The 25,735-nt window shown below is 45.8% G+C and overlaps 1 protein-coding gene across 7 annotated transcripts in view; it reads left to right on the forward strand.

Annotated features, from left to right (window-relative positions):
• The window catches only part of LOC308404760 (dematin-like), a 32,772-nt gene extending 7,037 nt beyond the window's left edge, over positions 1–25,735 (forward strand). Inside the window, exons 2-17 of one of the 7 annotated variants that reach the window (XM_080894961.1) lie at positions 5,237–5,294; positions 6,893–6,943; positions 8,993–9,027; positions 9,515–9,598; positions 9,685–9,813; positions 11,685–11,729; positions 15,592–15,778; positions 16,411–16,455; positions 16,678–16,830; positions 17,293–17,402; positions 18,956–19,061; positions 19,709–19,767; positions 19,846–19,896; positions 20,218–20,274; positions 20,912–20,992; positions 22,196–25,735. In XM_080894961.1, the coding sequence (XP_080751087.1) occupies positions 9,016–9,027; positions 9,515–9,598; positions 9,685–9,813; positions 11,685–11,729; positions 15,592–15,778; positions 16,411–16,455; positions 16,678–16,830; positions 17,293–17,402; positions 18,956–19,061; positions 19,709–19,767; positions 19,846–19,896; positions 20,218–20,274; positions 20,912–20,992; positions 22,196–22,309 (1,233 nt within the window). In that variant the 5' untranslated portion in view covers positions 5,237–5,294; positions 6,893–6,943; positions 8,993–9,015 and the 3' untranslated portion in view covers positions 22,310–25,735. Of the gene's footprint in view, positions 1–4,818; positions 4,955–5,236; positions 5,295–6,892; positions 6,944–7,394; positions 8,877–8,992; positions 9,028–9,514; positions 9,599–9,684; positions 9,814–11,684; positions 11,730–15,591; positions 15,779–16,410; positions 16,456–16,677; positions 16,831–17,292; positions 17,403–18,955; positions 19,062–19,708; positions 19,768–19,845; positions 19,941–20,217; positions 20,275–20,911; positions 20,993–22,195 lie in introns of those variants that run through there. The other 6 variants (XM_080894955.1, XM_080894957.1, XM_080894958.1 and 3 more) reach the window with 6 other exon arrangements.

Raw genomic sequence — 25,735 nt, forward strand, 5'->3', positions numbered from 1 at the left:
CACAGCAGATGGCCCCGCCCCTCCCTGAGCGTGCTCCAGTTTTTTGTTCCTACTCTCACCAAGTGCTCGCTCTCGGGAGCTCGTCTGATTGTCTCGTTGTATTACTGTGAAGCAGCAGCTTCCAGCTGTCACCCTCTGAGGGTCTGAGTCAGGGGGCGGGGCTCCTGACGCCTAACGTGACTTCAGGGACGTGTTGTGGTGTTCTGGGCTCCAGTTTAATCCTCGGGTTGTAAAAGTGCAGCCTGGTCCTTTAATACCACGACGGAGGCCTCGGCTCTTATCTGCAAGTGCAGCAGGGGGCCGAGGAGGCGACGGGGGGCTGTCGATGCTGTGAGGATGAGGCAGGGGGCGGAGCTGCAGGCCTTTAGGCTGCAGGAATTTTAAGTGTCGGCTGATATCCTGCAGCCGGGCGAGCTTCAAAACAACACGTTCAGAACGACCCCGACGCTTCACAGTGACCTGTTTTTATTCCACACAGCTGCAAATCAAACCTGTCACATGATCAAATAAAATATGGCTTCCTTAAAACAGCGAGAGAGAAGGACAGAAGGAACGAGTTAATGTTAAAGGAAAGGAAACTAGGACAGGAGGGATGGAAACAGGAAGCATGGAGAGGAAGGGAGATAAGCAAGGCAAGGGAAAAGAAAGGAAGGAGGTAGGAAATGGATAAAGGTGACAAAGAAGGAAATAAGAGAGTAGAGAGGGAAGGAAACAGTTAAAGAATCAAAGAAGGAGAGAGGGAACAGGGTGGAAAAAAGAGAATGGAAGGAAAGGTGGTAAGGAAAGAATGAGAGATATAACGAAGGAAACAGAAGTTTGGAAAGGAAATAGAAAACTTTAAGGAAGAGATTAAAAGGAAAGGAGGGAGGAAGGTAGCGAGAGAAGGAAGTGAGGAAAAAAGAGACACTAGCAAGGAAGCAAGGAAGGAAGGACAGAGCCTGCATAAAGACACACGAATAGATCTGACAGAAGAAGGGATGAAAGGAGGAGGTAGGGAATAAGTAAAGGATATGAAGCAAGGAAAGAAAGGGGACAAAAACAAAATGTTGGAGAAGGGAGAAAGGATGTAGGAAATAAAAAGGAAGCATGAATGGTAGAGATTTGGCAAAAAACAAGAAGATGAAATGAAGAAGGGAATAAGAAAGGGAAGGAGGAAGGAAGGATGAGTCTGGGTCTGTTCGGGGCAGAGCGTCAAATCTCCGCCTCAGAAACCTCACGAGGATCGGAGGCGAGACAGACGCTGGCGGGGCGCCGTAAAAACCAGCGTTTCCTGTTTGGTTTTATTAGTTTATCAGGAAAACGAATCCAACAGCTGATTTCATCTCTTCTTCTGCTGGAAATAAAGAAACGTTTAAACTTCCTGTCCGATCAAACACGCCACAGACACTGTGATGTCATCCGCATCGGCCAATGAGAGCAGCCGTTACATAAACGATGATAGGCTGGGTGTGGTCACGTCTCTGTGAGCGGAGATAAGACGCTGCCAACACACACACACACACACACACACACACACACAAGCCTGTTCAGCTATCTTAGTGAGGACCTTCATTGACAGCTTGCCATCCCCAGTGTGTGAATGACTGAATGTGTAAAGCGCTGTACAAATACAGGTTATTTACCATAAATTTAGCATTTACTAGCCCCTTACCCTAACCATTAAAAATGAATGGCTAACCATAAACCTGACCATGACTTAATTGTGACACTAAAACCACATTCTGAGCCTCAAAAAGGCTTCAAACTTGTGTCCTCACAAGTGACTGTTGGTTCTGGTTAGAGATGGCGCGATACCACTTTTTTATGTCCGACACCGATATCATAAATTTGGATATCTGCCGATACCGATATGAATCCAATTTAGTGTGTTTTTTAATCAATAAAACAGTTTTTTTTTAATATCTTGCCACATTTTGTATAAGTTCAAACTCAAGTTAAAAAAAACACTAAAGCTATTCTGTTATACCTGTGTGTAAAAAAAAAAAAAAAAATACACTGCACCCAAAATATTTCATAGTTCAGCAAAACTGATCAATCTAATAAACTTAAACCTGCTCCATCCTCCCTATTCTGGTGTTTTAAAGAGTACTTAGCAGAAATATTAAACAACCTGACTAATAGGGTTGCAAACTCCCAGCAAAAAACTCCACCTCATGATGCTTAATCGACGTAATCAACTTTAATTTGATGCAGTGTGGAAAAATGCACAGAAATCAATTATTTTTCAAGAATAATTAAATAGATTCAACATCTTTCTTCAACAGAACTGCACAGATGGTACCTTCCCAAAGGAAAAAGTACTATAGCTTACTAGGGTATATTAGACTTAACAGTTACTATATACAGTAATAGACTTCTATACATCAGATTAAAACTTTGGGTGTAAGATTCAGATAATTATTTATTAAAAGCTCGACATTTTAAATGAGAATAAGAAAGAAAAGTATGTCTTTGTGCCCCCTTTTCCCTGTTCATGCCCTATCGGCCCCCCTGGCTAAACTTTGCTAGATCCGCCCCTGCACAGTTACCAGCGTCAGCTGTAGAAAAAGATCCTGGTGTAGAAAGTAATATTAAATAAATTCTAACAACAGCTGATCAAGCTTAAACGTGCTGCTGTTGTTCAGCCGCTGGTTTCCTCTTTCTGGTGCAAAGTGGGCCAAAAACAAACAAGAGAGACGATCAGCTGATCATTGATCAGTTTCATGATTGAAGTAGCAGCAAGAGAGAGAGAGAGAGAGAGGCAGTCGCTCCATATATCGGTTGTTAAGCTTAACGCGGGAATGCTTTACAAACATTCAGAGACGAACTTACACACTTGCTTCACTTCTCTCGGGGAAAACTTCCTCGGAGATGAAATGCTGGTTTGAGGCTACAAACACACACAGCCGCTCTATCACGTGAGCACACTGCTCCCACGTGCTACGGTTATGAGCCGAGTTACGCCATGTCGCAAGTTTTGTGAGGTGTTTTTTTAGAGAGACCAGTCTGTGTATCAGGCTGTTTAACATGGGAGTCTATGGGACTGACTCGCTGCTGCCCCTGCTGCACGTCAGAGGAACTGCAGGTTTTGGTGCTTCAGTGTTGGTTTCATTCTTTAGCCCTGAAGTTGCTGCTCAGTCTCTGAATCCTCTTTAAACACGTCTTCTTCTCTGTTAGATGAGTTGGTGTATCTGCTGACGTGTAGAGTCCGACTTCTTTCACTGAGAGCTCAGTGGATGTTTGAGGACCGTGAAGCTGTGACTCGGCACTTTTCAGTGTCTGACCCACTTCCTGCATCACGACTCGACACGAGGAGGGTCGTCGGTGTGGCTCTGAAACTGCAGCTTTCGATTGGATTGTTTTGTGCACCAAATGCATGGGACTCTTCATGTGGTTCTTTTACACATTTATTTGTGTCATTGCCTTAAAAGTTCAGACAGGAAGTAGTTCCTTTGAGTTGTTTGTAGTTGGTGGATGTGTTTGTTGTTTATTTCTGACTGCACAGCTCAAAATAAGCCTGCCAGTGGTCTTCTGTCTGAAACAAGCTGTTTTAGCTCCTCCCCCTTTAAGCCACATTTCTACTGATTGGCCACCACTCTCAAACAGATTTGAGCAGCAGGTGAGTGCATCACGTGCCTTCATAAGAATATGCTTTTCTTTAAGACCAACAACAGAAATGCAGGATTCTGATGGAGGAAGCCGGAGAACCAACGCAGAGTCCACAGTGTTGGATTCATACCTGTGTTCATGTTAAACACACGCATGTCAAACTGCAGCCTTCAGTGTCCACATATTTGTGGTCCTGGCTGTATGAACAGTCACTAACAGGTCATTAATAATTAGCATCACTGAGACGATCCTCTGCAGCTCTGGGCTTAAAAATGGCTCCAGTGACATAAAGAGATGCTGTAGAAACATTTATTCCATTAAATATTACAGACGCGCTTCTGTGCACTCGTTTCTTCTTTCTCGCGCTCTGCAGACGTTTAAGGACGAGCGATTTGTCTGGAAACGAGAAACAAAGTCACCGGCTCGCTGACCTCAGCGGTCGTCTCTTCTTCTCTGACTCTTTGTGTTTGGATGTAAATTATTGGGCTGATTTCTCTGAGAGGGTCGTTAGTGCCGGTCACCGGCTTATTACAAACAAACTGGGCCCCGGAGAACAAGCGGTCCTCCGATGCACATTTAAACCTGCCATTTGTGCCCACAGCATCTTTTATGTGAGCCGGGTTGCTGCTCGGTGCTGCATTCACCTAAAAGTCCTCAGTAAGACAAGCAGAAGTTTTCCTACAGTCTGAATTCTTCTGTTGCCTCGTTGCTTCGAGGCGTCTCACAGCTCCGACGCCGCCACATTTAGCACCAGCTCACAGTCCTGCGGCGGCCCGCTCAGGTCGCTGATGTTGACGAGAGGACAGCTAACGTTCGTATCTGTGGATTAATGCGATTGTTTCGGTGTCAGTAACGAGTGTGACATCCTGGTGTGCCAGTCTCTGGTGCGAGCTGAGGAGCGTGTGCTCCCCTTCCTCTCGTCGTGTTTTCCATCCAGATGAAGGGAAGTAAAGACAAACAGATGCAGGAGGCGGTTTTCTTGGACTCTCTGCAGGAACTTAGTTTAAGCTCTCAGGCAGAGCGGCCGGGTGGGGTTTACCTGAGGCCGTGACCCCTGCTGTGTCACGGTGGTCTGATGGTGGGCGGTCCGCGTTGGTGCAGCATCTCTTTGTTTCTCTCTCCCACATTTGTGCCAGACGATTGGACGGCCATGTGCGGTAACCTAGCAACCCCTAGATATCTCCCAGCATTCCTCTGAGTTATCTCCTGTGTGTCCCGGCAGACCTGCAGAGCAAAAGAAACTCCCCCTCAGCCCGCAGGAGGCTGCGTTCGCTGTCTGCACCCACGGTAGGACAGCAGGCCGTCTTCGAGGATTTCATTTCAAAGTTCATCACCTGCCCGCATCATCGCTTAGCAACGACACAACGTGAGTCTGAAAATAGATGCAGAGCCTCAGCGTGAAGCTCCGCCTCTGCTCAGAGGTCCATTCAGATATTCGGAGGACTTTCCCCCGATGATGGGTCACACATGAACTGGCTGCATTTCTATTTTTAGCCCCTCACCTGCCGCCAGGCCTGCGCTCACCTGTCTGCTGCAAACACGTGAATCTGAAGGAGGCTGTCCGTCCTCGGAGCTCTCAGGCTCATTTGTGTCGTTCTCTCTTGTTTCTGCTGCTTCTTCTGAAATCACATCTTTGGTTTTGTTCCAGGAGACGCTGAGCTGATGGGTTCGTGGTCCTGAGAAGGAAATCGGCAGAAATCGAACATGTAAGTTGATGTTTTTTAATAAAGATCTTTAAATTGTTGCTGGTCTGACGTGTCTGGCAGTTTATTACAGAGGTGATCCATCACAGTGATCAGCACGCACTGACTGAGCTGATACCTGACTCCTTCACCTTATTGATCACAGTATTGATCACCAGGAGTCCTAGACTGTAATTAAACTCTCTCCAGAGACACTGATCTCTTTCTTGCCTTGAATTTGCTTTTTAATAAATGAAGGTCAGAGAGTGAACAACAAGCAACAGCTTGGTTATCAAACTGCTTCCAGCTTTGAATGGGAGCATCACACAGACTCAGATACCCTCTAAACACCAACATCCAATGAAAATCCTAGAATTTATGTCAAAGGAACCAGAGCTCCGCCTTCCTGGACGCTCTGTTAGCAGCCATATTATTGGTCACATGATGTCATTAAAAAGCTCCAAAAGGCTCCAACAGCACGAACACAGTCCACAGGTCCAGTTCAGGTGAAGCTAGCAGACAGCTAGCAGCTACAGCCACCTGTCAGCCAAAGAGGCCACGCCCCTAACTTTAAGCCTCAGTACGATTCAAACAGGTGAGTCAAACAGGTGTCACGAAGGAGGAAACTGTCCACAGAGACAAACAGTTTGTGTATCCAGCTGTAAACATGTTTGTTTCTGCTGTAAAGTTTTAACATGAGTATGGGACTGACTCACTGCCGCCCCTGCTGGATGCTGGAGGAACCGCAGGATTTGATGCTCCAGCGTTAGCTTCATTCAGGCCCAGAGGTCCCTGCCTGGTTTCACTCTGCTTATTCATCATCATCAGTGATACTGGACACCAGCAGAGATCAATACTGGGAGGGAGGATGGGTCAGAGATCGCCCTGTCTGAACAAAATCTGTGAATCCCATCATAGAGACACACGATACGTCTTTATTGATTCAGCTCAAAGTCTCGTTCACATCACAAACCTCCTTTCAACAGAGACCCAAGAGTGCAGCAGCACTGTAACAGGTATACAAATGATACATGTTGTAACGTGGAGACACAAATGTAGAGACAACAGCTGGATGGTCACACAGACCGTGACGTGGGCTTAAAACGGGCTTCAAATCCTCCATCGTCAACACTGCTGTGGATTATCCCAGGAACCAGGGCAGCGTCTGGAACAGCTCTTTGTACCTGATTCTGTTCTGACTTTAAACCCAACTTAAGCTGAGTTTAATGGGACAGAACAACAGCAGAGGATTTTCAACTCTGAAGGACAGAAGGGTAGAGGACGTGAAAACTTCCAGAAACTTCTTCAGAAATGATTTAGAAATGTGAAAGTCTGAATCATGTCTGACGTAACTGGTGACAAACTGAGTAAATGTTGACAAAAATGTCATTTTATAGTTTTGAAACTGCTGATAAAGATTAAGAATACTTATTTAAAACTAACTTTTTGTTATTATTCAATCCGAGAACTTCACGTGTTAATTTACAGATTTATAAACGTATAAAAGTCTCACTGTTTAGTTTCCTGCTGCATCTGATTATATTGGTGAGAACCAGTAAAAAATAAAGTGTTAATATTATGATCATGAGTTTGTCCCAGCGACACCTCTGTTTGTGTTTCAGGTGCTGAAGAGACCCGAAGACGAACAGACATGATCCCTTTATCTCCCTGAGGTAACCCCACACACACACACACACACACACACACACACACACACACTCTGCTGGCTGACCGCTTGTTACCCAGGTTTCCTTGCTCATGTGTTTGTGTGTGTGTGACAAAGCTGTGGACTCTGGAATAATCCCTTTGTGTCCGTCGGCCACGTCAGACAATGCCGGACTGGAAACCCTGCAGCTGCTGCAGAGCGCTGAGTGTCAGTAATCTGACAGCACGCCGTCATTTAGAGCTCATTTCATTTGTGATCTCAGTGCAGAGGCCCTGGGCGTGGTCAGCCTGGCAGCTGTAGCACAGCGGTCTCCTGCACATGCTCTGTGAAGGCTGCTGTTAAACAGATAACGGCTGGTGAACAGTGAGTCTGAATGGCTTTCAGAGCCATGTTTGTTTCTTTAGCGTCTTTTTCTGCATTTCCCTGATTTATAAGGCTTAATCATTAGATAATGAGCCCCTCTGCAGGTTTTCTGGAAATTGGGAGGTGTCTTGTTTTAGCCGGAGGATGAGGGATGCACCAAGGCCCAGGACAGGATAGAGAAGGATCCACAGGGTCACAAATAAGAAACGAGGTGTGAATCTCGTGCCCTCGTATGGTTTTTGTCTCACAGCCCTGACACGTGGAGGCGTTCCCCACGCCGGGGGTTATTGACCCTGTGCACGAGAAAATGCTAACTTCCTGGTTTGAGACCGGATGTGGGGTTGTACATTTCCGGTAGCTTTACTTTGCGGTCAATCGCTACTGCGAAGATATATCCTCCACAATCATGTCCAAAACTTGAAAATGGAAAGATGACGTTAAGTTACAAAGAGCAGAAGGTGGGAACACTCACCGCTGCTGTGTCATAAAAAATCTAATGATCAGTTTAAAGCGTTTAGATCATCAGCTGTTTACATCACTCAACACGAGCAGAACTGCATCACTGCAGCAGAAGACACATCGTCCACATGCAGAAGCACATCTCTGTGTAGTGACTGGTCTCATGATCTAAACAGGCAAATGTTCAGCATTCAAACTACAGGTGAAGAACAGTCAAACCAGATGTTTCCCGTTATGTTGATATCAGCTAGTCCAGTACACACCTGCACAGCATGTTAACAAACCGTGAAAACAGCCACACAAAAATGAATGATTGCTGGTAATGGTTTCTATACATTAGTATGTAGGAAGGGTATGTTGTGACTTACCTTCAAAATTACAGCGGTCCCTCGCTATAACGCGCTTCACCTTTCACCTCGCTGTTTCGCAGATTTTTTAGTGCAAGTTTGCTGCTTTTTTTTTATGTCACATTGTGTCCTGCGTCCTGATCGCTGCAGACGACCTCCTCTGTCTCTCCTGTACAGTCCAGAATCGCTGCATCGATGCTAGCAGTGTGACTCTGCAGTGCAGTGCTGTATGTCCACGATGTCCACCAAACGTTTTGCACCGTCAAAAATAAAATCGGCTCCTTGATTTCACCTCTCGCTGGTTATTTTTAGAACATAACACCCGCGATAAACGAGGGACCGCTGAGAAATATAACATTTGAATCCATTTTCTCTTTTGCTCTGAGGCGCGGGGGAAAATATCGACAAGTCGATGAACATCATTTACAGATATGTTGGGTAAATGCCCGAGACGTCTATAGAAATGTAAATCGCCGCTTGATTCATTCATTTGCTTAACTTGTTTTGGACCGTAAACCAGGCGCGAATAGGACACCGGAAACAAAGCTCCCCACAGGAGTTTCCACACCGGAAGTAGCATATGCTAACGTGCACACAGTCAATCTACTGTTCGTGTCAGCGCGAGGCTCTGCTCAGTGTGGGCCTTTCTGTCACAGACAGAAACACTGATGCACAGCAGCACACAGTAAAAGAACAAAAAAGGAGATTGTTGTCAGACTCATGTTTCATGTGTGGACCAGAGCAGCTGATACACGTGTTGATGTGAGAAAGGTTGGTGGAAAGTTTCCCATGATGCCTCACTCTTTCTGGCCTCTCCTGCTTTGTCATGCTGAAACGTCTGACTTGTTATTCTTTATTTAACATCATGTTTTGTGTGTCTCCTTCAGGAACTGACCAATCAGTAGTCAGGATGATGCCCAAGGTAAACCACACGTTTCTTTTGCTGATAGTTGTCGGGGGGGAGGGGGGGGCGTGTTGTTGAGATGCTGCAGCGTGACGATGTTTCTGCTGAATGATCACGATGCTCAACAATAAAAACAAACAAGCGTTCTCCTGGTGGTTCAATAATGATGTTCCTCCACATGAGAAGCGTGTCAGCTCAAAGATGAGTCGATGTTTGGTGTTGAAGTCCAGAGGTGCACGAGGAGGCGATGCTGAAGGGAGGATTTACATCTGGGGTGGTTTTTAATTTAACAAATAAAGTCACAGAACAATTCCAGCTTGGAAATAATAAAGCTGACAGAAGAAGCAGAACAGTGAGGACGTTTCTCCTGCTCCTTTAGGAAGGAAAGGTTCAAGTTAGGCTCTGGGTAAGAGGCAGTAATAGTCCTCACAAAGACACAAGTACAAGCGTGTGTGTGTGTGTGTGTGTGTGTGTGTGTGTGTGTGTGTGTGTGTGTGTGTGTTAGCAGCAGCTGGCGCAGACGTCTCCGGGGAGTGTGTTGTCGCTCAGAGGCACCGGCGTCCCAGGATCCCCTGCTGCTGCCATCGTGGTGAGATAAACACACCGTGATCGCGCTCTCGTACCCTTCAGATTAATCTGGAGGTAATAATCTGTAATCCCCCCCCCTCTCCCCAGGCCAGAGTGGAGGACGGGGTTATCGGCTATAAGGACTTGGCAGCCTTACCAAGAGACAAAGCCATCCTGGACATCGAGAGACCCGATCTGATGATCTACCAGCCGCACTACAGCTACAGTCCTCTGGAGGTGACGTCTCCCTCCGGTCATAGTTTAGAGATTCCTGCTGACAGCTACACTGGTGCTCTCTGGACGTCCTGCCTGATGGGGGCGCTGTTTAGATGAGGCACCGTGTGGAGCTCTGGCCTGGAAACATGTTCTCTAATATTATCCTGTTTCAGCTGAAGAGGTGGAGCCGATAGCTCCAGTTTGTCATTATTAGCGTGTTCTAACGTCACTGCAACCAACCGCCACAGTCAGCTGCGTCTTCTGCACGCGTGCTGGAGTTATTGTTTCAAAGCAGGCGTTTAAATACAGTCAGATCTTAATATCATCCTGTAAAACTGAAGCACATCACTGATGCTGGATTTGTAAAACAAAACAAGACAAAATTATTTGTTGTTGTTTTTTGTCTTAATGATTATTTTAGCTGTTTAGCTTCATTCACTCCTTTTTAGTGAGGACTGTCTCGTGGGCGCCCCCTAGGTGAACTGCAGCCGGTGGGTCTGACGGGAGGAGACTCTGGAGCGGGCGGTGGTCGTATCATTGTTTAGTCATCGTGACTGTTTCTTCTTCACAGCTACAGATACTAAAGCTCAGATGTCCTTAGTGCATCTTTTGGTTGCTGGTTTGACTTTTCACAAGCAGCACGGCTCCGACATGCAGCTCAGAGACGACTGAGACGGATTAGAAGTCTTAATTCTGAATGAGCAGGCGTTTGTAGAAGCTATTATTTAACTTTGAGTTATTTAAATGGTGCAAATTTACTAAAAACTAAGTAAAGTGCAGATCCTGCTGGTTTCACTGTCCTTATAATGCAGCGTGTGATCAGATGTTTATGTGTAGCTAAATGCTACAGAAGCATTTAGCATCTACAGGGTCGGGCAGCTTGTAAAGTCCTGTTGTTCCATAGTTTCTTCTCGGTGCTTCCGGGACCTTTGTAGCTCAGCGCAGAGCCGGAGTCGTGGAAACCAGACGGCGTGGCAGCAGGTCGCTGCTCTGACAGTCGGCTGGTTAGCTCTGCGTCTGGCTGCAAACACGGACATCAATCTGCTGCTTAGAGAGCTGACAGCTCATGAAAACAGCTGAGCCCAGTGTGTGTGTGTGTGTGATTGTATTTTGTGGTGCAGATTGGGTCAGACAAAGAGAGATTGTGTGTCAGAATGCTTTTTGTGTTTTGTGTGCTGCACCTTCTTTCATCTGTTTTGTGGGGTTTTCGGTTGTTTTCCTGTTTTTGACTGTCCAGCACAGCGATCAGTGATTTCAGTCACAGTCTTGTGGTTACTGCAGACTGATGACTGAAACAAACAAAAGGCACTTTTTAAGCTCATGACACACGTTTGCTGCAGCTGTTGTCACAGCATTCAGACTGCACAGGTCTCCCCTGAAAAAGCTCCCGTTTGTTTTTAACAGCAGAGCCAGCCGAAGGAGGAGACTTCAACAAAGAGCTAAATGCTAAATGTTGATCATCTGCATATAAATGCACATTTACCTAAATGCGCCCCCTGCTGGGAGCCTTGTGGCCACTGTTTAAGTGCAAAGACTGAATTCTTTTAAGGAATCTGATTTCGGAGCTTCAGGTCTTCGTCTGCACTGCTGTCATCATCCAACTCTTTCTTTACTCTAAACAAATGCTTCTCTGATTTATGCTTCACATCACGTTACCGTGAAGCATTTCTGTGTCTGGATTTAATCGTTGGGTGTAAAGAACACTGCCACCTTCAGGTCAAAGTGTAAATTGCAATGTAATCCTCTAGAATTGACATTTGGTGCAATCGTTTAAAAAAAAGAAACGACTTCAGTGTCAGAAGCAGAGTTTGTGTTTGTGGAGCTTCGTCTTCATTCTCTGAATTTATTTTTAGCTTCGAGCGTTTCATCTATTTTTGCTTTTTTCTCCCCAGAGGTCCTTGTCTCCTCGCTCCATCTCTCCTCCTCCCTCCCCAGAGGTAAGACCCCCCCCCCCCCATTCTTTCTTTACATATCATCATATAGTTTATATTAGTTTCTTCCTGTTTACACTCAGAGACCTCTGCAACAAAACAAGCACTAGTGATTGATTGATTGATTGAATCTTTATTTTGAACATGTTGAAAAAGTATAAAAAAAATAGAATTAAAAGAGACAAATGAACAAAGCAAACAAAAGGAAAACGAGCAACCACAACTCCAAATAACGTCCATGTTCAAAAAGGAGCAGGAAGAAGCATAAGCTTATTTAATCCCACCCCTTTTCCACTATCTAGTATCAATAGACTACAGAAATACCTCCTTGCAATTACATTATATGTTATGTGTAATTTTTTTTTTTTTTTTTTTTTTTTTTTACTATATACACATATATGTTTCTATCTATCCGTACATACGTATATACACACATACGCACATATACACATTTTCAATAACCCCATTAACACCTCAAGGATACACAGCCTACAATTATATATATATTTAATATATATATATATATATATATATATATATATACATATACACACACACATACACATATATATATATATATATATGTGTATGTGTGTGTGTATATGTATATATATATATATATATATATATATATATATATAAAAAACACCCAGCACGCCCCTGCGGGCGGTTTATCCTTCAAGCTCGGGTCCTCTACCAGAGGCCTGGGAGCTTGAGGGTCCTGCGCAGTATCTTAGCTGTTCCCAGGACTGCGCTCTTCTGGACAGAGATCTCCGATGTTATTCCCGGGATCTGCTGGAGCCACTCGCCTAGCTTGGGAGTCACCGCACCTAGTGCTCCGATTACCACGGGGACCACCGTTACCTTCACCCTCCACATCCTCTCGAGCTCTTCTCTGAGCCCTTGGTATTTCTCCAGCTTCTCGTGTTCCTTCTTCCTGATATTGCTGTCATTCAGAACCGCTACATCGATCACTACGGCCGTCTTCTTCTGTTTGTCTACCACCACTATGTCCGGTTGGTTAGCCACCACCATTTTGTCCGTCTGTATCTGGAAGTCCCACAGGATCTTAGCTCGGTCATTCTCCACCACCCTTGGGGGCATCTCCCATTTTGACCTCGGGACTTCCAGGTTATACTCGGCACAGATGTTCCTGTACACTATGCCGGCCACTTGGTTATGGCGTTCCATGTATGCCTTGCCTGCTAGCATCTTGCACCCTGCTGTTATGTGCTGGATTGTCTCTGGGGCATCTTTACACAGCCTGCACCTGGGGTCTTGCCTGGTGTGATAGACCCCAGCCTCTATGGATCTTGTGCTCAGAGCTTGTTCTTGTGCTGCCATGATTAGTGCCTCTGTGCTGTCTTTCAGTCCAGCTTTGTCCAGCCACTGGTAGGATTTCTGGATATCAGCCACCTCCTCTATCTGCCGGTGGTACATACCGTGCAGGGGCCTGTCCTTCCATGATGGTTCCTCGTCTCCCTCCTCTTTCTTGGGTTTCTGCTGCCTGAGGTATTCACTGAGCACTCGGTCAGTTGGGGCCATCTTCCCAATGTATTCTTGGATGTTCCTTGTCTCATCCTGGACTGTGGTGCTGACACTCACCAGTCCCCGGCCCCCTTCCTTCCGCTTAGCGTACAGCCTCAGGGTGCTGGACTTGGGGTGAAACCCTCCATGCATGGTCAGGAGCTTTCTTGTCTTTATGTCAGTGGCTTCTATCTCCTCCTTTGGCCAGCCTATTACCCCAGCAGGGTACCTGATCACGGGCAGGGCGTATGTGTTGATGGCCCGGATCTTGTTCTTACCATTCAGCTGACTCCTCAGGACTTGCCTGACCCTCTGCAGGTACTTGGTGGTTGCAGCCTTTCTAGCGGCCTCTTCATGGTTCCCATTTGCCTGCGGGATCCCCAGGTACTTGTAACTGTCCTCTATGTCTGCAATGTTGCCTTCTGGTAGTTCAATCCCCTCAGTTCTGACTACCTTCCCTCTCTTTGTTACCATCCGACTACACTTCTCCAGTCCGAACGACATTCCAATGTCATTGCTGTATAGCCTGGTAGTGTGGATCAGTGAATCGATGTCTCGTTCACTCTTGGCATACAGCTTGATGTCATCCATGTACAGGAGGTGGCTGACAACTGCTCCGTTCCGTAGTCGGTATCCGTAGCCAGTCTTGTTAATGATCTCACTGAGGGGGTTCAGGCCTATGCAGAACAGCAGTGGGGACAGAGCATCTCCTTGGTAGATCCCGCACTTGATGGTAACTTGTGCTATGGGCTTGGAGTTGGCCTCTAGTGTTGTACGCCACATCCCCATTGAGTTCCTGATGAAGGCTCTTAGGGTCCCATTGATCTTGTACAATTCTAGGCATTCCAGTATCCAGCTGTGGGGCATTGAGTCATAGGCCTTCTTGTAATCAATCCAGGCAGTGCACAGGTTGGTCAGTATATATATATATATATATATATATATATATATATATATATCCATACCAACAAACCCGTGCATGCACACACACATGAAAATATTAGACAAGAACACCCTATCAAATCTCTACCTTTTCCCTGTACCCTGTAAAAACCATATCCTTAAACCGCTTTTTAAACTGCGCCATGCTTGGACATTGCTTCATATCTTTACTTAGTCTGTTCCACAGCTTCACTCCACACACAGAGATGCAAAAACTTTTTAATGTTGTACGGATACGAGGATGTTTTAAATTTAATTCCCCCCTCAAATTGTATCCCCGTTCCCTTTTAGAAAACATTTTTAGAATATTGTCAGGAAGCAGGTTATTTATTGCTTTATACATAATTTGTGCTGTGAGAAAATGAACCAGATCTGTGAATTTTAGAATTTTTGATTTTAAGAATAGTGGATTTGTATGATCTCTGTGATGAGGTCAAAGGTCAGATCAGAGCCCTACAATGAAAGTGAGATATGGAAATGCAGACAATATAGGGTCTCATGACAGAAGCAGATCTCAGATACTTTGTGGGCGTGTGACTGTGATGGGTTGTTATTAGCACAACATCGTCCTGTTGTTGTCTCAGACCAGCTTCTGTGAAAGTGATCCTGACGCTGAAGCATCTCAACATTAATGTGGTTCTGTTGGCATGTTTAACGAGGTTGTAGTCAGGAACATAGTGGAACCTCAGAAATGATGATGTCAGCGAGGAGGTCGTATACATCCCAGTGGTCACTGAGAAGGTTTGATGCTTCTTTTACAGGTTTCAGCTTCTAAACAACCTTTCGAACAGTTTAGGGATGATGTGTGTGAAGTTCTTTGTTTGAGGCTTACCAGGCTGCAGTAATCGGTTCGGACGGCATCCTTCCAGGCATACTCAGATTACTTAGAGTCATATTTTGGGTAGCTCTTCTTCACACTGACTCTGTTGGTCATTTAGAGCATTGACGAGGGGCGTCCTAAGAGTCACTGCGTTTCTTTTAAGGCTGTAAAGTGTTAGTTCAAGGAATCCTCGAGGAGGTTGAAGTCATGTGAAGTAGTTTCTCATAAGTTATCTTTAAACGAGGCTCTAGTTATCAATCAGGAGATCCTAAAGGTCTCTTAGGTGCTTCTACTAACACTAAAAGAGGTTCTTTGGTTAATGAGGGACGACCGTGTCTTCAAGGTTTACTCTGTAAAGGTTCAAGAGGCCTCCAATTCTGATTGAGGACCATTAAGTAGTGGTAGTAATGGAGGAGGTCTTGCTTTGATGGTCGTATCGATGCAGTTGGCATCATGTCTTAGAAAGTCCTCATGGGGATGCCCTGCATGTTCATTAGAAGGTTCTGAGGAGGATCACCGGCTCTGCCTTCACATTTCCCCACCGACACGCTTTTAAAATACCGTCCTCTGTGTTTCCAGAATCTGTCCAAGGAGACAAGGGAGTGGCTCGAGAGCCGATCACCTGGAGGGTCCTCGCCTGGTTCCACCATCCCGAGCACCAGAACCCACAGCACACACACCCCGTCAACGCCAAACACACCAACCACACCCAACGCACACTCGTCTGGTACTGTGAAGAGCACCGTGCAGCATTTCCACAGGCCAGGTAAACACGAGCTTCCACAAGCCGGACTCACCCCACTGACTGTGGGGAACAGTACTGAAGGGTGCAGATGTAGCTCCATCAGCTAGGTTTTCACCCAGTTAGCAACAGCATCTCCATCAGGTGACTTATTTCTTCAAACACGTGTGTTTACCCTGTGGGAGGGGCTACAAAGAGAAATTCAGAGATTCCCAGATGAGCTTCAGTGATTCGTCAGCACAGCATCCACGTCTGAGACGTGTTAGCCGCTAATGTCAGGACCAGAAAAGACAACTATTGGGATTATTAGTTGATTTGTGAGCAGTGAAACTGAATTAGAGTTTGTGCACACAGACCGCCTCCAGATGCTGATGACGTTTGGTCCACATCTGGAGTTCTCTATGTCCCACTGTGCTGACTAAGAGAGTCCAGTTTGCACCGTACATGCACCACCAGTCAGGTGTGCTGTGATACTTGGACCACACGTCATTAACCAACGAAAAGATCTGCACCTGAAACTCAGTCAGACCCAAGAAGTGCAACAAGTCCCAGATGTGCCGTCCTCTGGAGCTCATGTTCACCCTGTGAACCAGTAATTATTGTTTAGCAAGCAAAGAAGAGCACAGGTGTCACACATGTGATTTTATTGTTTTCAGAAAATGGTACCAACATCTACAAGAAGCCTCCCATCTACAAACAGGGTGAGTCACTGAGGTTCAAATCGATTTCAGAATAAAAGCTGCAATAAATGTATCGCTGAACATAATGAAAACAGAGTGAATGTGGGTCAGCTGCTGTCCTGTGAACAGCACGCCTCCTTTCACTGTGTTTAATCTGCTTTAACATGCACACTGTGTGTGTGTGTGTGTGTGTGTGTGTGTGTGTGTGTGTGTGTGTGTGTGTGTGTGTGTGTGTGTGCACAGATGTGTCGTCCTCTTCGGTCCCTCAGGGGAAACACATCGAGGATTTGATCATCGAGTCTTCAAAGTTTCCTGCAGCTCAGCCTCCAGACCCGAACCAGCCCTCCAAGATCGAGACCGACTACTGGCCCTGCCCCCCCTCGCTGGCCGTGATTGGTATGACCCAAACACACACACACACACACACACACACACACACACACACACACACACACACACACACACACACACTCGTGCTTTCATATCTTAGTGAGGACATCTAAGTGACACGATGCTAGCCGCTCACTCTGGCCTAACTGTAACTCTGACACTTACACTTTGAGCCTCAAACATGCTTCAGACTCGTCAGCATTTAGTCCCCACAACTATAGTTGCATGGCAATTTCTGGTCCTCACAATGATGTTTAAACAAATGCATACATACACACACTCTGATCAATGAGACGCACCTTGTGCTACATTTACAGCTCATTACGAAAGTGGGATTTTCCAGGTTTTCATCTAAAAATCACGTCTGGCTTTAAATCCTGATTATTCCTGCTTCTTGTCACGTATTCGTCTCACCGTTCCCTTGGCTCCTCTCTTCTTCTCTCCTTTCCATAACTCCTCTCCTCTCAGCAGAAAAGGAATGGAAGAGGAAGGAGCAGAAAGTCGAGGAGGAGGAGGATGGAGAGCTGGATGATGAGCTGTGGGGACTCAGAAAGCTTCAGAAGCAAGAGCTGAACAAGGTGGGAGACCCGGAGCCAGCTGCAGGTGCAGATGAGCTGCAGCAGTTTGAAGTTGGTCAGGAATCACCAAAAATCACCTTCACTGTCAGAAAAGCAGGAAACAAGAAGCTGCTTTTAAAAACTCTCACAGTACGATGAATAAAGCATGAGGAGTGCTGCTGCGTCAGCTGCTGTTTGGTTGGTGGGAGACTGAAAACACTGACTTCATCATGGAGATCTGAATGTGTGCAGAGATAATCTGTGCACGGGTTAAACAGCTTTAAATGTGCTTTCACTGTCGTGTGTATCCTTTAGAGGCACGGCTCATTTCAAAATAAAAGCCACGTTTTTCCTGAAGAGCACTTCAGCTCCGTCAGAAACGTCTGTTTGCAGAATCGGCTGTGTCACTCTGCACGTCCCACAGACTGTATACAAAAGATGAACACGAGCCGTTGTTCTGGGCACTTTGCATTTTGCTGTCTAACGTTGGCTCCTCTTTCGCCTTTTTAAAAACGAGATGTGACCACGAGAAGCTGGAGGGCGGAGTCAAACACAGAGACCCGCTACTCAGTCAAATCCTCGAATTTCTCCCAACAGCTGAGCTCAGTCTGCTGTGACCTCACAGCAGCCATGTTATTGGTCACATGATGTCATTAAAACACAGAGGTCCCGTTCAGGTGAAGCTTAGCAGACAGCTAGCAGCTACAGTCACCTGTGTCACCATTCACCTGTCAGTCAAACAGGCCACGCCCCTCAAACTTTAAGCCTTAATAGGATTTAAACAGGTGAGTAATAAACAGCTGTTATGAAGGAGGAAATCCCCCACAGAGACAGAAGAGTCGGTGTATCAGGCTGTGAGCATGTTTAACATGGGAGTCTCTGGGACACTGCGCCCCCTGCTGGACACCAGAGGAGCTGCAGCGTGATTCTTCAGACCTGGAGGTTGATGTTTGGTCCTCTTCAGCTCTTATCGCGTGTTAGCTCGATGCTGAAGGGTCTGCTTCGGTGGAAGGAAAACGATCCCTGCGTGAAACTGCTCGATGCATTTTTCATTATTATTGTCTTTCTCAGACATGTGCAGATGTTGGGAAGGTTACTTTTAAAATGTTTTCCACTACAGATTACAGATTACATGCCCCAAAATGTATTCTGTAACATATTCCGTTACGTTACTCAATGAGAGTAACGTATTCTGAATACTTTGGATTACGGGGCGATCGTGGCTCAAGAGCTGGCAGTTCCTCTTGTAATTGGAAGGTTGCCGGTTCGAGCCCCGGCTCAGACGGTCTCGGTCGTTGTGTCCTTGGGCAAGACACTTCACCCGTTGCCTACTGGTGGTGGTCAGAGGGCCCGGTGGCGCCAGTGTCCGGCAGCCTCGCCTCTGTCAGTGCCCCAGGGTGGCTGTGGCTACAATGTAGCTGCCATCACCAGTGTGTGAATGACTGAATGTAGTGTAAAGTGCTTTAGGGTCCACAGGGATTAAGTAAAGCGCTATACAAACGCAGGCCATTTACTTAATATATTATTATGCTTTTTACAACTACAAGTCGTCTTCTGTTTCTGTCTCGTGTCAGATTCAGTCTAATCTGGGCAAAATCATCCTGAAGGAGGAGCTGGAGAAGTCTGCAGCGCCTCTGAGGAGGAAAACCCGCTCTTTACCAGAGCGCAGCCACAACGCCGGTACACACACACACACACACACACACACTTGACATTTTTTGCGTTAGGTACAGATTTCAGAAAGAAAATACAAAAAATACAAATAAAACACAAAGAAATATAAAATAAGTAAGATAATACACAGTATGTGATTATGGGTTTGGTTGTGGAAAATATGCAAGACATAAACTTTATAGCTTAACATAACTATTCTACCACTACTTTGTGGAGACCAATAGTCACTCATGGTGACAAAGACGTCACAAAACCACAAAAATATCATTTAATACGAAGAAAATTTGCAAAGTCGAAGGAGTCTAAGCACTGTTAGTAAAAGTATCTGAACCTGAAATTCTTCTGATTTTATGAGCGTCACTTTTCAGAAAGTAAAGTGAACGAGGAAGTAAAATTTCTAAACAGCAAAACATTTTTAAAGTTTATCAGTTGTTGTAACTTTTGGTGCAAATTAAAAAACTGCAGTTTTAGTGTTTCAGGTTCAGATTTCAGTGAAGGCATCATGATGCATCGTGGAAACAGGAAGTGATGTCACCTGGTCACAGGTGACTGTCGTGACCTTTCAGAACAAAACATCTCCAGGTGGAAGGACTGATGCACATGTTGTGTAGCGTTTCCTTTCCCCCTCACAGCCCCTCCCCTCTGCTCTGCAGGGTCCAACGCCTCCAGGTCCGTGTATTTCCCAGCGCCCTCTAAGAGCGGCCTGTCCAGGGTGAGTATCCGCACACTCGCTGTGAGGTTTGACAACGAAGTTGAGCGAAGACAACAATCTGTTTGTGTTTGTTTGCAGCTGCGCTCGGCCGAGTTCAGCTCCTCGGAGAAACCTGCTGCAGGTACAAACGTCCGTCATTAAAGCTCAGGTTCAGGATTTTACAGGTGTAGTTTTACAGGTGTAGTTGTACACCTGTAAAACTACACCTGTGAAGTATTTTAGCATTTTGTGCTGAAAATTGAACTTGTACATCAGCACAAAACATCCATTCTCAGACTCGACTTTTTTCCTGCATCAGTGAACTCGTAACAGAAAATAATGAAACTGTTTGTGTCTCTTTGTGTCTCTGCAGGGCTTCAGGTACACTTTCCATTATTTTAACCTTGTTTGCAGAAACTCCTGATGAATAATTGGTGCTGGTGTTCATCATACTGTTTGTTTTTGTGTCAGAACGGGGACTCGAGGATGGACAGAGGGAACTCTCTCCCCAGCATGCTGGAGCACAAGGTACAGAAAGTAGAGCTGCCGAAGCTCTGCCAAGCTACTCTTGGATCTTTATGATGTCATAGAGGGTATCTCTGAGCGTCAGTGTGAGATAAAGAAGGATTATTATGAACTGTCACTTGTGCAAAGCTGCCCTTATAGAATAAGAATATGGAATGAGCAGGGCGGATGTATTAAACATGTCCTGTTTCCACATAACTCAGGCGCAGCAAGCAGATGGTAAAATGGCCTGCATTTGTATAGCGCTTTTCTAGTCCATAGGACCCCAAAGCGCTTTACACTACATTCAGTCATCCACCCATTCACACACATTCACACACTGGCGATAGCAAGCTACATTGTAGCCACAGCTGCCCTGGGGCGCACTGACAGAGGCGAGGCTGCCGGACACAGGCGCCACCGGGCCCTCTGACCACCACCAGTAGGCAAACACGGGGTTAGTATCTTGCCCAAGGACATTTGGCATGCAGCCAGGATGCAGCCTGGGATCGAACCACCGACCTTCTGATTAGTGGCTGACCTGCTCTGCCACCTGAGCTACAGCCACCCAGATAAATGTGTGAGGCTGTTTCGTCCCATCAGCGGGACACGAGGACAATGTGGTTCTCACGTCACGTCTCCTCTGCGTGTCTGCGTGCAGGTTTATCCCTACGAGGTGCTGGTGGTGACTCACAGAGGACGCAGCAAACTGCCCCCCGGTGTGGATCGGACACAGCTGGAGGTAAAAAAATGACAAACAAGACCAAGTCTCTGTCGGTACGACTCGAGCTGCTGAACCTGTTCTGATATCAAACCACATCGTTATCGATATCCGGTCTTTTAGTCTGCTGTCATCAGCTGTTTCCAGGTCCAAACTCCGCTTCAGGTCCCAAAGTCACACAAACACTGCAGCATCACTGAGAGTTAAAAACTGTCTAAATTCTTTCATCATTAATAAAACGATCAGCGTTGCTGCTTTACCAGGTGTAACAAAGTTTAACATCCAGGCATCCATGAAGTTAGAAGTTAGCAGGGAGTTAGCTCGCTAGCTTCCAGCTAAACATGATATAGCATGTTCTGACTGAGAGACTTCTGAAAAATTCAAACGTACAGCTCTGCTATCACTTCCAACATAAATGAAGACAGAAACTAAACAGCAGTGATGTTTGTAGTTGGGCTAGTTGGTATATAATGTTGTGCTACGTGATCGCTAGCTACACAGCTATGTTAGCATAACATTAGCACAGTGAAGCTGGAGGACGAACACTAACACTTTTCCACTCGATAAAAGTTAACGTGAAGGTTCCTGATGGTTAGAGACAAATACAGTCGCAAGGCAGGATGCTGTAAACGGACCAAACTTCAGTCAGGAGAACAACTGAGATAATTCATCTACAATACGAGGTTAGTCATTAATGTACTGCTGCAGGGGCTGTAGTTACAGCAGAAGGGTTTAAACACTGAGCTTTAAAATGATTAGCGGCAATAAAAACTGAGAGAAGCCAACAGTGATCACTGACTGTTTCAGATTAAATAGAACAAGATACAAAACATGTTAAAAACACAACAGCCTTCATAAACTCAGAGTAGCTCGGACCAAAGCAGGGTTCATACATCATCACTTAAAGACCGGACAGAGTCATCCAGGGTCCAGGGCGGGCCGTCACATCTCAGAAAATTCTGTTTTATATAATTAAACATTTATTGAAATTGACTGAGCGAGAACGTTTCTTCCTAAATATTCTCAGATGATCGACCGCTGGCTGTTTAGGACCACAACGCTAGAATCATATTTAATATTTGGCAGCTTCGTTAATAAACTCTTTGATGCTCGACGACCTTGGGTTGTTTTAGACGCAGCGTGGGGTCGGTGCAGGGTGAAAAATGACAAGTGCCTTCTTTGTTCCCGCTCTCTCTCTGATTGTGGCTGTCTCTCGCCCTGCAGAGGCACCTCTCTCAGGAGGAGTTCTTCAGTGTTTTCGGGATGTCCATCGAGCAGTTCGATCGCCTCTCCCTCTGGAAGAGGAACGACCTGAAAAAAAAGGTCTGTCTCTTCTGAAGCTGCTCGCCTCACAGTCCCACGCTTCCAGCCGGCGGGACGCGGAACCAAACGGACTCCGAGCGCCATCATCAGCCGACACCCTCACTTCAGTTTTTAGACACCTCAGGAGGCTTCAGGTTTGCAGAGAAACATGAGTGCTGCACACATTAACGTCACCGTTTATCTGCAAAACGTTAGCGATGAAGGACGGAGCGAGCACAAATAATACATCACAGAACGAGGACGAGTCTGCGGTCTGTGGCGGTTCGTGATGGGTCAGCGCTCTCACAAGACCCTCTGAACCCCTGCATCCCAGCCACAGTCGGACAACCGGCCAACATTCCTGCTGACTCCGAGTCAGCTCCTGGACTGACAAACAAACCTGTTGCAATCTTTATACGAAGAATTAATCCTATTGGCTTAGCCAGCTATGATGTCATAGTGACAGCACTTCTTTCCAGCATCAAAGAGAAAAACAAGCAGACGGTTTTATCGCAGTCGCTCGACTTCAGTCATGACAGACTGAACGCCCTCCTTAAACCTGCGGCCGGCGCACAAACTAACCCAGCGTGGTTTAGTTGATGATGTCAGCATGTCGTTTAATCACAACAAAATATAAAAACCATCTTTAGACAATTTTATTTGACCTTAAAAAACAAAAAGTGGAAGACATTAAATAATAATATAAAAGCTCAGCTTGACCTGAGTTCATAAACAAACACAGTGACTGATTTTACTGCCCATCATATGAGAACATGAGGCTAAAAAGTACTAGGAAGCTGCTAATTAAAGACCGTAAGCTGACAAAAAGGAACAAATCATTTCTGCCTCAAGTGGCGATTACAGGAACTGCAGTTTTCTGTCAACCAAAGAGGCCACGCCCCTAATAATACAAACTTTGAAACTTTAATGAGTTTCTTAAAGTAATAGACACACCCAACCCGACCCCCAGTACAGCTGACAGTCGCCTCACAGCTGGGGAGCTCTTACTGACTGAGTTTGGGGACAGACTATCCAATCAGGAGCCCCCTTTAAGCTCAAAGGGTGGTCCCTTTCTTCTCCTCTCGTTGGCTCCGGTTGCTTCGAAGCTCGTTCATCATGCGTTGATCCACAGCCTCCGCTGGCTGCGATGAAACCGTCTCCTCCCAGTTTTTTTCTTTCTAGTTCAGCAGAAGCCACTGCCACACACACACACACACACACACACACACACACACGTTTTCATATCTTAGTGAGGACATCTAATTGACATAATGCTAACCATCAGAAATGAATGCCTAACTGTGACCCTGACACTAAACACCACCTTTAAACTCGGGGACGGGCACTTTGTCCCCATAAAGGCTGTTGATCTCCACAAGTATAGTTACATGCTGGTTTTGTCCTCACAAAGATGTCTAAACAGGTGTACACACACACACACTTCTGAGAGATGTTTGCAGTGCAGGCTGAGCTCTGACGGCTCTGGTTCCTCCAATCAGCGTCTGCGAGTGTTGCTTAGTGACCAAATGATGTGCAGCTATTTTTTAACCTACATAAAGAAAGTGGCATGTTTGTTATTAATGGAGTCTAACTAAAAATGAAATGATAGATCCTGAATGTTGACGAGAACACGGCGGGCGAGTTCAGCTCTTCCGTACGTGTGACGTCATCACTCTTTGTTAAATATATGTAATGAAACATCCACCAGCTGCACTGAATATCAGCATGTTTCACAGCTGTAGGTGGTTAAACCCGCGCGGGCTGGACTCAGGACCGGACGTAACGGTGGTATACAAATCATTTTTAATGTGTTGGTAAATCAAGGCCAGCAGGTCTGAAAAGGAGAGGGGATTTCCTCCCTCCACGAGGTGCAATCACAAAGTTCTGCAACAAATAAAAATCAAACGTGTTTCTGGATTCGTACGATGACTACGTACGATGGTGATGACTCTGTCTTAAACCACAACTCAGAGACCAAACGCAGCATCCCTGTCGCTGTGTGCTAGCACAGCGTGCCAGCCGCTGACTGTTGCATTGAAGAAAAGTTGATTTGTGTTTGTTTCACAGCTTAGAGCGCCAGAGGCCTGAGGGTCAGACTTCAGAGCAGGACGTCCAATGAGCAGAGGTGGGCGTGGTTAGACAGCGCCTCGATGCGGTCACAGGTGGGCGTGGGAACATAGACCCGGTGATAACTCGGGAGCTTCACGCTTGCCGACAGGTGCATCAGGTCCCCTCCACCCGTGTCCGCTGAGAGCCGCCACCTGAGACTCGGACGGGTTTGATTTTTGTTGTTGGAAAACTTGTGATTGCAGCTCGTTCACATCAGCAACACGAGCTCGTCATTAAATCAGGACTTTATGAAGCTGCTGCTCGTCTGCTGTTAGCGTCCATCAGAGTCTTTTTACTGATCTTCAGTTTCACATAGTTTGAACTGAGCTCGCTGGGCTCTGGGAGGTTTCTGACTAATTTTTGCAAAACAGTCTTTTATTCTTAAAGCTTTAAGGCCTTCTTCCTTTAATAAAGTAACAATAATAATAATAATAATAATAATAATTCTAAGCATGTAAAAACGAGTCTCAGCTCGTTCGTTCCTTCAAGTCCGAGTTCAGTAGCTCCGCCCTGCGTGAGGTTTAAGCTCAGATCACTCTCACTGCATCAGTTTTAAAAAGAAATCACCACCGCCACTTCCTGCATCACCCGCCATCACGTCTGCCTCGCTGCTTCCTGTATCTGTGGATCAATAAAATAAAAGACTGAGGATAAAACAGATGGAGAAGTGAGACGTGTCAGAGCGAGCATCGGTCACTTTATGATTTCCTCTTTTCTTTCTTTAACTTTTCTTTTGTCTGGATGATTCTGACGCCGTTCACCCAGACGCGCTCTGATTGGTTTGTGTAGTTAGAAACAGGAAGTGATTGCTGTGACGACACATGATTGTTCCATGTTTTTCTTTTTTGCACATTGAAGTGTTTTTTCTGTTTTTCTTGAGTTCTTTAGACTCGCAGGGCGGCTTCAGCGCCCGTCAGCGTCTCTGCTCGTTCACCTGCTGCGTGCGTGATGTCAGGATGATGATGTCATATGTTATTCTAGCTTTCTTTGAAACACGCTGGTAGTTACGGGTTTGAGTTTCTCTTCTTTGGACTCGTGTTTCTCACCTCACGGCGAGCAGAACGACCTGAAGAATTACAATAACCCAAAAAACTATTTAACATATTTTTATCCTTGTTTTTCTTTGGACTCATTATGAGAGTCAGACGCGTGTTGGGAATTGTACCTCCGGCAGTTTGAGAAATACGAGCCCAGAGGTCAGAGGTCAGACTCGCTGACGAGCAGCCGCCCTGCTGCTGTACATACTGAACCACTGAATGACTTCATGCTAGTTGCTGTTGTTTTCTTCTGTGGATGCAGCTGCTGTAACAGATGAATGGTGACGTGAGTGATTAACCAGGAGTTACAATAAAG

This window comes from Rhamphochromis sp. 'chilingali', assembly GCF_963969265.1.
Source record: "Rhamphochromis sp. 'chilingali' genome assembly, chromosome: 10".
Lineage (NCBI taxonomy): Eukaryota > Metazoa > Chordata > Actinopteri > Cichliformes > Cichlidae > Rhamphochromis > Rhamphochromis sp. 'chilingali'.